The 13746-nt window shown below is 39.9% G+C and overlaps 6 protein-coding genes across 6 annotated transcripts; all 6 read right to left on the bottom strand.

Annotated features, from left to right (window-relative positions):
- Window positions 1-73: 73 nt before the first annotated feature.
- Window positions 74-2023, bottom strand: TM35_000152120 (DNA repair protein; the record flags this gene model as incomplete). Its single annotated transcript, XM_029025864.1, has 1 exon — window positions 74-2023. One exon carries the CDS (start codon window positions 2021-2023, stop codon window positions 74-76), a length of 1950 nt encoding a protein of 649 aa, XP_028882847.1.
- An 831-nt stretch (window positions 2024-2854) lies between these two features.
- TM35_000152110 (putative mitochondrial translationally controlled tumor protein (TCTP)) lies at window positions 2855-3367 on the bottom strand (the record flags this gene model as incomplete). The annotated part of the gene is made up of 1 exon (XM_029025863.1): window positions 2855-3367. The coding sequence occupies one exon, from the start codon at window positions 3365-3367 to the stop codon at window positions 2855-2857; it is 513 nt and encodes a 170-aa protein (XP_028882846.1).
- Window positions 3368-3980: 613 nt separating this feature from the next.
- TM35_000152100 (translationally controlled tumor protein (TCTP)) lies at window positions 3981-4493 on the bottom strand (the record flags this gene model as incomplete). The annotated part of the gene is made up of 1 exon (XM_029025862.1): window positions 3981-4493. The coding sequence occupies one exon, from the start codon at window positions 4491-4493 to the stop codon at window positions 3981-3983; it is 513 nt and encodes a 170-aa protein (XP_028882845.1).
- A 367-nt stretch (window positions 4494-4860) lies between these two features.
- Window positions 4861-6120, bottom strand: TM35_000152090 (uncharacterized protein; the record flags this gene model as incomplete). The annotated part of the gene is made up of 1 exon (XM_029025861.1): window positions 4861-6120. The coding sequence occupies one exon, from the start codon at window positions 6118-6120 to the stop codon at window positions 4861-4863; it is 1260 nt and encodes a 419-aa protein (XP_028882844.1).
- A 363-nt stretch (window positions 6121-6483) lies between these two features.
- Window positions 6484-7719, bottom strand: TM35_000152080 (uncharacterized protein; the record flags this gene model as incomplete). Its single annotated transcript, XM_029025860.1, has 1 exon — window positions 6484-7719. One exon carries the CDS (start codon window positions 7717-7719, stop codon window positions 6484-6486), a length of 1236 nt encoding a protein of 411 aa, XP_028882843.1.
- A 590-nt stretch (window positions 7720-8309) lies between these two features.
- On the bottom strand, window positions 8310-13220 carry TM35_000152070 (uncharacterized protein; the record flags this gene model as incomplete). Its single annotated transcript, XM_029025859.1, has 1 exon — window positions 8310-13220. The coding sequence occupies one exon, from the start codon at window positions 13218-13220 to the stop codon at window positions 8310-8312; it is 4911 nt and encodes a 1636-aa protein (XP_028882842.1).
- Window positions 13221-13746: the final 526 nt, after the last annotated feature.

Below are 13746 nucleotides of genomic sequence, written 5' to 3'. Positions count from 1 at the left end.
TAACATGTATAGAGAAGTGATTTTTTCTTTTTTTTTTTTTTTTGATTATCCCTCCTTCCCCACACTGCACAAATCAGCAATACTCTTCTGCCAAGAGAAACTCCGTAAGCCGCACGTACACGTCCTTCTGCGTGCTACTAAGGCGACGTATATCCTCATCCGCGTCACATGCCTCTCTACCGTAATCCCTAAGCCGTCTCCACAACTGTAGAAGTGAGCCGTACTTGGATGCTAGTTGTGTTGCCAGTGCGGTGGAGCAGCCGCGAACACACATCAACACACGTGGAAAAGTAGTGCGTGCTCTAAGGGCACGTCGTAGTTTCTCTGTATGCTCCATACATGCTGCGCAGTCCGCCAATAGCGATGATGATGATGATGATGATATACTGTTTATTTCTCCTCTTCCTCTTGTTGTTGTTGTTGTTACCTTCGCTAATGATGAGATGTGAGCCATACTGAGATGTCGTAACCAGACAATAGTTTCAGCCAAATGACGGGTACGCACAACGCGGAAGTTCGGCACTGTGGCGAGGGATGCACATGCCGACAGCACACGTCGCTGTTCATCAGGCCGCAGGGATTCAATACTTCCCTCCACCACCCACACCACAGATCGAAATGGAGATGCAGAGAGAATACGTCGCTGCTCATAGTAGCGTGAACTCGCAATACTTGCACAGAGATCTTTGGTGGTTTTACGTTCCACTACAATGGAAAAAAGACTCTGCGCAGGGGTATTTACACCCACATCAGAGGATAAGTGTAGTCTAGAGATACTATCATCTCCCTCCATGGTTTGTAAATAATCTCTTCTTGCTGAATATCCAGCAGGAACATCAATTCCAATCATAAAATCTCCACATGGCAATGTACATGATACTGTGGGAACAGAAGCTGAATCAAAGGCTTTAATGACATGCTCATGAGCCCCACGAATACGTTCACGATTGTCTACGAGAATTCGCCACGGCCAACGAGTGGTCTCTTCTGTGGTAGAAGTCGCAGCAGCAGCACTACGACTATTATTATTACCACCACCACCACCACCACCCTGACGGTTCTGTTTTATCAATGCAGCAACGTACTCTTGTGGGGTTGCAAGAAGTCTATGAATCTTGGGTACTGGTTCTGCTGAGCGGTGTGGAGAATGTTGAGATGTTGATGGGGAGCGGAATGGTGTACGCAGACGTTGTGAATGTTCAAGCAATTCTTCATTTGTTAACGCAACTCGTTTAGGTGATGTAGCCGCAATATTTCCACTCATCGTCACTACATTATGTTCTTCTTGTGGATGTGGTTTCTCAACAACCACAACTTTCTGTTGCTCAGATAAGGCACCAGAGTCTTTTAAGGCATTGTGTTGATGTATTCTAGCAATAAGTTCTTTCTTTGTCCCACGTGTTAAAAGACCTTTTGAAGCACATATTGCCTGTAGTTCTTTCACACTTAATTTTGCCTCAGCTGATCGTTCTTGTTGCTCATTATTACTGGAGCGAGGAACCAATGATGAGGACTTACTCCTCATATGACCATTTCCATGTAACTGACTCGATGCATCTAAAAGTGAAAATAAAATGTCATTTTCATTATTACTATTAGTGAAAGTTTCTGTATTAGGAACTACTTTTCCTGTTTCATTAGGCCAAAGCGATAGATTCTCATTCTCTTCTTCTAGTCGTCTGGCTTTAAAGAAACGAAACGGGGAACAAACCATCATCATTGTCGTCATGGTAGAATTAGCGGATTTCATAGTATCAGGGCGTGGAAATAAATCCAATTCACTCTCATTCCACTCAGAACTCTCTTGTTGTTCTCCTTGTTGAGATTGGGTTGAGCAACAGTATGCATCCACTGCCTGAAGGACATCTGGTGAACTGCCATGCAGCACAGTGGCTGCAGCTCCACTGGTGATAGGCAATGGATACTGTCGAAGGGCATTGCAAAACACGGAAAAGCGGTTTGACCATCTAGACTCTATATAACGGGCAAGTTCCTCATTGGGCCGGTGTTCACCAGCAGGCATTATCCATATATATATATATATATATATATATATATATATATATATACTGTGTCTATTTTCAACAGCTACGGGATGGTAGCCTACATATATATCCAATAGAAAAAAAAGAAGAAAAACAGAAAACGTAGAACCAAAAAGAGTGTGTATGTGTGTAATACAGAGAAAAATTAAAAAGAGTGAAAATCCCACCCCACAAAAAAAAAAAAAAAAACTCTATCACTTAAAGCGAAAAAAAAAAAACATCGTGACAGTTTTCCCACACACCCTCCACAAGAAAAAAAGCGCATAACATAAACTCATGCCTTCTTTTATGTGAACTGCAAAAAAAAAATTCATACACGCAGCTGCGGCAGCGAAAGAAGCTCCCAAAAAGTGGTAAAAAGTGGGAGACACATATTGAAAGGTTGAGATGAATTACCCTCTACAAAGCAACATCTTGTCACCCATCCAGTAAAGCTTCAGCAAAATTGCTTCTTGATCTCAAATTTTTTTTGATGTATTGTACATACTACACCTTTCTTCCTTTCCTTCACTGTAAGTGTGCCACACCTTCCACACAGCAAAAGTCTCTTTTCCCATCTCCCCGTTTAACTCACTTATGGTGCTCTAGTATCTGACCATCTCTTTCTTTCCCTCTTTCTTTCTCAGAGACTTTCACAAATATAGAAAAGCACACGTTATAATATTTTATTATTACCAAAGCACATATAATTATTTTTTATTTCTTTCTTTTTTTTTCTTTTTTTTTTTTTTTTTTATGATCAAACTCTTTCATTCACTCATTATTTTCATTTTTCTTTTCTTTTTCCCCTTCTTAAAAAAGAAAGGCTCCTACACACGCTCACCCTTGAGACCATCCTTCCAGTAGTAGAAAGAGGGCTCTTCACCCTCCCACCTGCAGAGAACGATCATGCCATTATCGGGATCTTCCTCATTACCCTCAGGGATGAAGAACTGGTATTCATCAATATCCTTCACGACCTTCTTCACAAAGGCAGCAGCGTTGGTCTGGAAGGCCTTCTTATCCTCATCGCTCTCAATCTTATCCAGCAGCTGCTTCATGTAACCGCGGATGTGGGCCATGTAGGAGGCCTTATCGTAGTTTGTCTCGGTGTAGCGGTTGTTGTACACAATATCGATGACGCGCTGCTTGGAGTCATCCACATCACCAGTGGCACCCTCACCAGCGTCCTCATCCACGTTAGCGGAGATACCGTAGTCCTCACCACCAATCTCAATATAGCGGCCCTTCACAACGTACACAATGTCGCCTTCCTCCTGCATGGGCTTGTCGTTATCGCAAACAACCTCGGCGTTTGTCAGAATATCCTTGAAGATCTTCATTCTTTTAGTCTTTTAGAGAGTGGTGTGGTAGAGTGCTTTTTGAATCTGTAACAAAGGTAGAAAGAGAGAGAGAAAGAGAAAGAGAGAGAAGGAAGGATATAGGCATGTGTATATAGATAGAGGAATAGAGACACAGAGAGAGAGAGAGATACACCCAAAACAGAGGCAGATTTTACCCTTAAGTATATTAATTTTTTTTCCATTTTCCAATTATTAATATCCACACATGGTTTATTATGTGTGGATATTAAGTATTACTGCCTTTTCTTGGCTTGATTACTTATTTCGTCCTTATTGTATCGTGAGCTGTCGATTTTTCCCCTTATGTCGCCCTCCCCTTTACTCGTTATTTTTCTCTTCCTTCACCATGTATATTGTGACGAAAGAAAAATAAAAAATGAGAAATTTGAGGAACGACAAGGAAATCAACATACTCAGACACCAAGGTAGGGAAAAGGGCAGGGGATGGAGATAAGAGAGAAAAAGAATTACTTTATTTGTCTTTCGTTCTTCTCTTTTTTATGTTTTGTAGTACTTATTCACATCCACTCCTTCAATTAATCATTATTTTCATTTTTCTTTTCTTTTTCCCCTTCTTAAAAAAGAAAGGCTCCTACACACGCTCACCCTTGAGACCATCCTTCCAGTAGTAGAAAGAGGGCTCTTCACCCTCCCAGCGGCACAGAACGATCATGCCATTATCGGGATCTTCCTCATTACCCTCAGGGATGAAGAACTGGTATTCATCAATCTCCTTCACAACCTTCTTCACAAAGGCAGCAGCGTTGGTCTGGAAGGCCTTCTTATCCTCATCGCTCTCAATCTTATCCAGCAGCTGCTTCATGTAACCGCGGATGTGGGCCATGTAGGAGGCCTTATCGTAGTTTGTCTCGGTGTAGCGGTTGTTGTACACAATATCGATGACGCGCTGCTTGGAGTCATCCACATCACCAGTGGCACCCTCACCAGCGTCCTCATCCACGTTAGCGGAGATACCGTAGTCCTCACCACCAATCTCAATATAGCGGCCCTTCACAACGTACACAATGTCGCCTTCCTCCTGCATGGGCTTGTCGTTATCGCAAACAACCTCGGCGTTTGTCAGAATATCCTTGAAGATCCTCATTATTTTAGTCTTTTAGAGAGTAGTGTGGTAGAGTGCTTTTTGAATCTGTAACAAAGGTAGAAAGAAAGAAAGAGAGAGAGAGAAAGAGGTGGAAAGAGATAAATAGAAGGAAAAGAGAGACCGGTAGAACTTTTCTACCGCATGGAAGGTTTGAGATTGTTATACAAAGGTAACATTACTGAGTTGCATTGAGTTTAATGCCTATATACTCTTGTTTTAGAATGAGAAAAAAGAAAAAAAGTAGATTAACCTCTCTCTTTTTTCTTATTTCTCCCTTTTAATCGTGGAGACCTTAAGGTACTGATGACTAACACAGACCTTATCTTTTTTCTTCTTTTTTTTTCTTTTCCTTCTTTTTTTTTTACTATCAACGGAATGTATCCCGAAGATCATTTGTTGTGGTGTACACAAGTGGTTCGCCCTTACTACCACAGGCTCCAAGAATATGCGGTGAGTTGGGGTGAAATGCCAAGGACATCACAGCACCTGTATTATATGAACGTGAGATAATTTGCTTTGGTGGTTGTGCGAGATCCCTTGCATCCCATAATGTAATTGACCCGTCCTTTCCACCCGTGGCGAGTAAACCGGCAACGTGAGGAGAGGCAGAGAAGGTGGTGTCGGCCTCATGTATGTTTAACTGCCAGAGTGGTTGGGCATTCATACGGGCCTCAAACGCCATAAATCCGCCATTATTTGTGGATGTGTATAAAGTACGGCCACCGTGTGGGGCGAACTCCACGTGTTCGACAACTGCACCTGTTGGGAATCGCAATGCGGCCTCATTAGGACTACGACAATCCCGTAAAACCATCATGGCATCAAAGCCACCGGAGAGAAGAAGATTGGCTTCTTCACGATGCCAGTCAAGACTCTGTACCTTTTCAGGCTCCGTGTAGGTGCCAATACAAGTGGAGTTGTTGAGATCCCAGAGTTTAATACTGCAATCAGCACTGCCAGAGACCAGAATGTGTTGGGCGCAGGTATTCCATCGCACAGAGAGTACCGCATCCTTGTGTGAATCTTCCTTTAACATACGGCTCTTCACACTCTTACGGTAATTGTCTTCCCACTTCACACATCCTCCCAATAAACACGCTGGTTCTACTGCATCAATCACATCAAGATTCCATACTTCCACAAAAGGTCTCATAGTTCCAACAGCGCAAAGTGACATGGTCCCATCTGTGAGCCACGCCGTACTGAGAGGGAATGCAGCAATTTCCATATCATGATGAACATACATGGCATCTTCTGGTTCATCATAAACATAAAGCTCCAAACGAGGTTGTGGTGAGTCTGCTGATGCCGTTACAAATACGAGATCTGTTTCCTTGAAGTTAGTATCATTTATTTCATCCTCATCCTCTGATTCCACCTGTTCAAGAATAGTATCAGCACCTCCTCCAAACAGCATATTGTTGCCGCCACTACCACTAACCTCATCATCGCTGCTGATTTCATCTCCTTCTCTTTTTTCTACTTCATTTTGTAATGCTTCTTCGTCCGCTATGTATTCAGGGTTCTGACGACGCAGTTTTGTTCGAACTGCATCCACAGTATCTGTGGAATGAATCGGGACAGGCTTCATTCCCCCTTTTGGAACCCATGAGAATGACGTTAACATCTATACACGTTTCTTTTTTTCTTGTTTTTTTTTCTTTTGTTTGTTTGTTTGTGTGCGTGTGTATGTATGAGAATGTAAATTGGTTTGCACGCCTTCTCTCACCCTATTTTATGTTATGAAAGAATTTCAACAACAAAAAAAAAAGAAATATAAATTTGAGAACATAAAAAAATAGCAGAAAGCAGAAAACATAATTGGATGCTAATACTTGCTTATATATATATATATATATGATCCTTTCTATTTTTTTTTTCTTTTGTTAATGCCTCTATATGTATGTGTTTCTTCTTGTACACGCATGATAAACTCATGCTCAATGATTTTTACACGACATGTCCACAATCACTATCCTGGACTTACCAATTAGAGATTGGAGAATAACCAATCTACCATTCCATCTTTTAGTGAAGAAATTCGTCTCCGTACTTTATCAGTCCTTCTTTTTCTTCTTTTCGTTGTTGCTATTAACTCCTTCTTCTCTTGGTCTCCATTACCTTCCCTTTCTATTTCTACGATACTACGACTTTTCTTTGAGAAATCAGTAGTTGTTTCTTGACCTCTTTTTTTTCCACTACTTTCTTTTGCCATAGTAATAGTGTTATTGTTGGTCTTGTTATTATGGTTGTCACTACTACTATTACTATTATTACTATTACTAGTTCCACTACCACTAATAGTAGCTTTATCATGGTTATTCATTTCCTTAGCACGTGTCTCAGATTCTGCACATAGTGTAGGTAGTGGATGCAGTGTAATGAATTTCTGTAACTTTCTCAATGCACTTAACTGTGCTCCCAATACCATATTCACAAGAACAGAGGGAATGAGTCCCATTGGATGTACTAGAGCCACATAACTAAGACGACACCTCTCTTGACCCTCTGCATCTATTATAGGTTTTGCAAGAACCCCAGAGAAGAGCATTAGTGCTCTCACATACTTTGACTGTCGTGGGTCTAATGGCTCCACATATCCAAGTGGAGTGGAGAATGCCTTTAACCACGCAGTTCCATCACGACGCACTTCCTCCGATACAACCATTTCAAAATCTCTATTCTGTACAAGAGGGATTGGAGATCGTATTGCCATGTAATGTAATGCTACTCGCCTTTGTCCAGGCTGCAAGACCCGCAATTTCTGTCCAGTGCCTTCCACTACATCTATGATATCCATATTATTATTATTATTATTATTATTATTATTATTATTATTATTATTATTACCTTTCATTAAATCACGTGGTCGTTGTAGAGTTCGCACACTTCGCAATTCTGCAATGTGATCATCCCATTCTCGTCTTGTTGAGACATCCAAGTAGGCCAGTAATTGCGTTGGTGGACATGGTAGAAATGCCTCTGCACGCATGAGATGAATTGGGCAGTTCTCTACAGGGCGACTATAGAGAGTGATATCACAGGTGGTGTCTTGTGTAATACGGCGAAACCCACTTTCCTCTGCTGAGGAGAGAAGAATTCGTTCCACATCTGTGAAATCAACTGCCTTACGGTAGAGATCATCATCGTTTTCGGGTATCTGTTTGGTGTGGACAGAGGTATTAAGAAATGACGCCTCGGTAGGGGACTGTGCAAGGTACGCCATTTCACACTACACTAAATAATAATAAATAATAATAATAATAATAATAATAATAATAATAATAATAATAATAATAATAAATAATAAATAATAAACTATGATTGTATAGTAAGGGGAGAGGGAGAAAGGGGTGGAGAATGCCTTTCAGTTGCAGTGAAAAAGTAATGTTGAGAGTTAAATAGAGAAAGAAAGAAAGAAAGAAAGAAAGAAAAAAACGAGAGAGAAAAGTGATTTCACGAGTTATACATAGCGATACAGGAGAAAAGATATTTTTTAAGAATAAGAAGAATGTAAGTATATATACATGTAAGGAAACCATTTCAGTGAAGAAACACAAAAGAAAACTAACCATATAGTATACTTGCAAGAGTTTTATAACAAGAACAAAAACAAAACAAAAAAAAACAAAAAAAAAAAAAGGAAAACGTTCCAAAAAAAAAAAAAAACTGTACATCTATATAATTCACCTCACCAATCTATTTTCTCACTCTCTTACTCGAGGTGTTCTTTCTTTTTCTTTTCTTTTTTCTATTTATCCTTCTTGAAAGGATTTTTCCATTTTCCATTTTTTCTTTTTTTTTTTTCATTGTACTTTACATAATCCCACCTGCCTTTACGGAGGGTTCGCTTGGAAATGCCACATGTGGGGTCTCAAACACTCGACCAAGTGCCGTCATTGGATCTGGTCGAAGGGCAGTTGGTTGGGGAATCACAACAGGTGTAAGATGATATCTTGCCGAGACGAGTGGTGGAAAATCTTTCTTTGCCCGTCGCCGCATTTCCTTCATTCTTTTATATTCTTCCATTCTCTCAGCGAGTTGACGACGTGTCTCCAATGCCATTTGCAATTCCTCCCCTCCAGAGCGATGACGATGATTCTTACTGCGTCTTAAAAGTGTATCTCCTTCTTTCAATGGTTCCATTAATCGCAGGAATTCCCCTTTGGCGTGGCCCTTTGGCTGCACAGCTTCCAATCGTTGAGTCATGATCTGCAGCATTGTTCGTATCTTCTGTACACCGGATGTATCCATTGTGGCGTTTGGAAGTGGAGTGGCACTCTCTGCGGGAGAATTTATAATGAGAGGATCTGCCTGTGATAATCCCATGGCGTTTTCACTGGCATTTGGTAATGGGTAGGAAGTGGTTTGCAGGGAACACAACTTTGTACGTCCTTGTAAACGTCGTCCAAGACCACCGGAGGTGAGTTGACGATCCCCACCGCGTGAGAGAAGTACACCACCCGCCTCTGATGGAGATGGTGGTAATGGTGATCCCTGTTGTTGGAAGTGTTGTTTAACACTATCAGTGGAGGAAATAAAAGATAAGGAGTGTGGTCTACCTGTATCATCATGCATGTGTTGGAGATCGGTTAAGAAGAAATTTCGTCCAGATGGTGCGGGTGCGGGTGGTGGTGGTGGTGGTGTTGCTTGCATGTGTAGAGCCGGAGATGCGGATTGACCTCTCGCCCCTTTACGAGATCGTGCCCGTGCAAAACTTCCATCTTCTTCTGTTAAGGAATCCATAGCACTCTTAACACTATCAGGTCGTACATCGGCATTTACAATATTTTCAAGTAATGCCTCTTCTTCTGCGGTATTGGTTACCAACTTACGAGGTATAACTGTAGGTCTTTCACTAAATGTCTCTACATCTTCAAGATCCCATACATCACGACCAAAAACTCCTACAAACGTTACATTGATAATAGGTGAAAATCGCATAGAACCTGGTGAGGCGGAATGTGTAGACATAGAGGCTCCCCAATTATATCCATCTTCCAATTGAAAGAGACGTACACAACGATCTAGTGAACCAACAAGTAAATGACGTCTTCCAATAGCTGTAAAGTAATCTAATGATGTAATTTCATCTGTAGCACCTTGAAGGGTAAATCGAGTAACAAATGTTTGACGAAAGTCTACTTGAACAGATGTACAACCACGAACATCAAGAGCTCGAACTCGACCAATGGAATCTCCATAGACTGTAAGACCATCTTCAGGAATATATAATACTTTTCGAATACGACATTCAAAACGACGAACTAAACGTATACGATAGATCACCGATTGATTAATATACGAATAAACAAAGAGAATACCAGTATCTAAAAAAACAATAAGAAGGTTTTGATTTTGTTCATTTAAAAATACAAGTTGTACGACTGCTCCTTTTTCATCTTCATTTTTTTCTCTAAGAGCACATTCATGTGTGGGTGATCCACCTCTAATACTATAAAAATAAATACGTGCATCCCCAGCACCAAAGCAAAGATATGCATCTCGCACAACACAACAAGCTGTTATAGATGTTAATGAAGGTATACGAATGATAACATTTTTACTTTCTTCCACACCATTTGGAAGTAAATTACCTGTACTAAATGTTGTCACTCGACAAGTTCGTCCACTCCAGGCTATTAATTTATTACGGTGTGAAATAAGAGATACATCCGAGTCTAATTGTTCTGTAATATCTTGAACAAGTGTTTCTACCGCTAATGGAGCCCCTGTTGCTGGATCCCATGTAAGCAGAGAACTATCTTGACCACCAGTCATTAGACGTGTTTGTAATGCTGTTGTCCATGCACAAGATGCTATTGTTGCTTGTTTGATAGGTAAGTGTTCTAATCGTACTGCATGTTGAACATCTACATGTCGTTTTAATGCCCCTGTATTTACATCCCATACTCTCCAACTCTTTTCATCAAAGGAATAAAGTTCAGATAATTGTTTATGTACCGCAATAGCAACAACTCCACCAGAATGTGTATCCATACGTCTCATACTTCCAGGAGAAATGGATGGACGTCTCATGCGAATAGCATTATTACTTTTCTGTTCCTCAGATATCTCTGTAGAAGTGGATGAACTACTCTCTGATGCAATGGAAGGAATAGAAGTACCATCATAATTTTCTTCTTGATGATTTCTTGTCGGTTCATAAATAACGACTGCCCGTAAACAACAAATAAGAGAAGAATGATGTGGATGCCATGCCACTACACCATCTAAATCACGAGCCGACTGTTCCATCATCTGTTTTGATGCATCTGTTGCTGTTAAGTTTAACTCTTGCGTTGGTTGTGTAATAGTGGTAAGAGACTTATTCCCATGAGTATCATATACTTTAATAGTTTTATCCGAAAGCATAATAGCCAATCGTTGTCGTTTTGGATGTAATGCCGCACTAACCACTTCTTGTGTTTCAGGAGGAAAAGAATGCAGTGGATCTCCATATCGTCCAATAACCCAAATCACCACACGTCTATCCACATGAATTGTAACAAAACATTTTGAAGGGGATGCCCATTGCATAAGACGAATCGGTTTAGATTTATGACCCACTGGACGAAGTTCTCCTGTGGGTTCTGATGTTGGACCAAGTGGAATACGGTAAATAAATCCATCCGCACCTGCTGTAAAGAGAGAAGTGGCATAAGATGTGTAAAACATTCCCACCACAGCTCCTACATGAGCTTCCATTAAAAATAATAATCGAACCGGTTTGTTATTAGGTCCGGCTAATAGTGTACTTGGACGTACATCCGCCGCGATATCAAATGCCCCAACACTACCATCAGAAGTACCAAAGAAAAATATACCAGAGAAACTCTCAAACCAACAGGTGGTAGGTGTTAAAAATCCAACCACTGGCTTTGCGGGAATATTCTTTGGTAATACATTATTTTGAGCCTCACGTCGACGTCTATGATATTGTTCTGGTGGTTCATCCTTTTGTAAAACGACACGATAGGCTCCACATCCTCCTGGTTTAATTCCATATCTTTGTACATGCAGAGCGGATAACTGTGGAACTGTAGGGGAAGCTGCTAACATAGATCGACATCCCACATACTTTTGAACAACATTACCTTCTGGGAAATCTAATACTGTTAATTGACTATCCGTAGTAGCTATAAGGATATAATCATCATCATGTAAAAGAAACATCCCAATAACCCATGCAGTACCTGCATTATAGAGATTTCGAATAAAAACACCTGTACTACTATCCCATAATTTCACTATACCATCTTTACTAGTAGTAATAATACAACCTGTTTGAGATGAGATGAGTATGTGATCTGCGGATTGAAGATGCATTTCATTTCCCATAAGAGCATCGGCTTCTGCATCTTTCATCTGTCGAGAAACTCTAGACCAGTTTTCTTCTTCTATTCTTCTTCCTCCTCCTCCTCCTCCTCCTACTCCACCAGCAACTCCTCCTCCTCGTTCTTTATTAGAGAAGGGACGTTTAGGAGAGGTCATTCCTGAAAACATTTCTGTTCGTACGCGTGTAAAGGATAATTCCTTTTCATCAAAACGATGAAAATGTTCATAGTCACGTACAAAATTTGTTGTAAGATCACTCCAACGTACTATTTCATGTTGAATTGTTTTTTTACGAGTTAATCCTGTAGATGAAACGACAGATACTGGATGTTTAAATGTAGGGGGAACGGAAGAAGTTACAGTACTTACTTTTTCTCGTCTTTTGGTTTCATTACCTTCTGCATTTTCATATTTATTCATCTTGTAATTGGTATTATTTGTTTTATTACTTCTTCTATGTGTAGGACTTGTATGAGCACTCATAGTAGCCATAAAAGAATTAGAAGCTGATGCTTCTATTCTTGCGAGTTCCTCATTACTTGTTTCACAAACATCCCAAAGAGGGTCATGAACAGAGAGTTGCACTGAAAAAGAACTGATCCATTTTAAGATTTCCTCTTTATATTTTTGTAATAGTACTTCATCCTGTAATGTGATATCATCATATGATCCCTGTGTGGTAAGAAAGGTATTGGAAGTTGTATGTAGAGTACCGGCAGAATTGTTGGTGTTCGTTTTAGTCGCTGCTGCGGCAGTATCAGTACCATTAGTAGTGGTGTGATCTTTATTATTATTATTATTATTATTATTATTATTATTATTATTATTATTATTATTATTATTATTATTATTATTATTATTATTATTATTATTATTATTATTATTATTATTATTATTATTATTATTATTATTTTCTTTGCTATTGGTATTCTTCTTTGTTGTTGTTGTCGTCGTCGTCTTCTCCTTTTTCTTGTCATCATCATGATCATCACCAAGACTATTATTACTACTAGCATCATTATCATCATCATCATCATCATCATCATCATTTTGATTATTATCATTATTATTATTATTTTCATTATTATTGTCGCTGGTTCTTCTGCTACCCCCATTACTACTATCACTCCCCAGTGAGAGAGCACTATTGCGTTGTCGATGCAGTTTCTCTGCGAGAATACCCATAAGCACATACACAAACCACTCCCGTGTGAGGGCGGGATCTCCATCGTGGGTGACGGTGTGTTTGGCGAAGGCCCGCTCCAGTCGCGCGACCTCCGTTACGCCGAGGAGTGAACCCCATGAAAGTGTGGAGGCGAGAATTTGATTGGGCACATACCGCGTGGCGAGTCTCACACCGAGTGTTACTTCACCCACCCGCTGCTCCATTTGCTAATTAATATGTAAATTGAAACAGGAGTTTGTTTGTTTGTTTGTTTGTTCGTTTGTAGATTGTGTATATAGATTGTGTATATAGATTGTAGTGTTTGTTGGGGGATCTTTTCTTCTTCCTTGTTGTTATTGTTGGTGGTGATAATGATAGAGTGTTTGTCTTCTTGTAATATTTTCTGTAATTGTTTTTGTTTTCTTTGTTTTGTTTTGTTCGTTCTATCCAGCTCTTTGTTTGAATCCCTGTTTGGTCTCTCTTCTACCAATACAGTTAGTAGTGCCGGTGAGCCCAGCGTGCCCTTCTGGGTTCTACACAGTCCAGAGAAGGCTAAATATACACACAATGTGAAGAGCAGGAATATGCGTTACGTGAAAAAAAGAAAAAGAAAAAAAAAAGAAAAGAAATAAAAAAAGATTCGTTATGAGGTTTTGTTATTTTTTTTCATGTAATGCTTGATCACATTTCACACACACAGATAACAATAAAAAGAAATAATAATAATAATAATAATAATAATAATAATAA

Source organism: Trypanosoma theileri, assembly GCF_002087225.1.
Source record: "Trypanosoma theileri isolate Edinburgh chromosome Unknown TM35_Tth_15_V1, whole genome shotgun sequence".
Taxonomy (NCBI): domain Eukaryota; phylum Euglenozoa; class Kinetoplastea; order Trypanosomatida; family Trypanosomatidae; genus Trypanosoma; species Trypanosoma theileri.
Note: the sequence above shows the minus strand (reverse complement) of the source record. Positions and strands in the feature narration are given on the sequence as shown.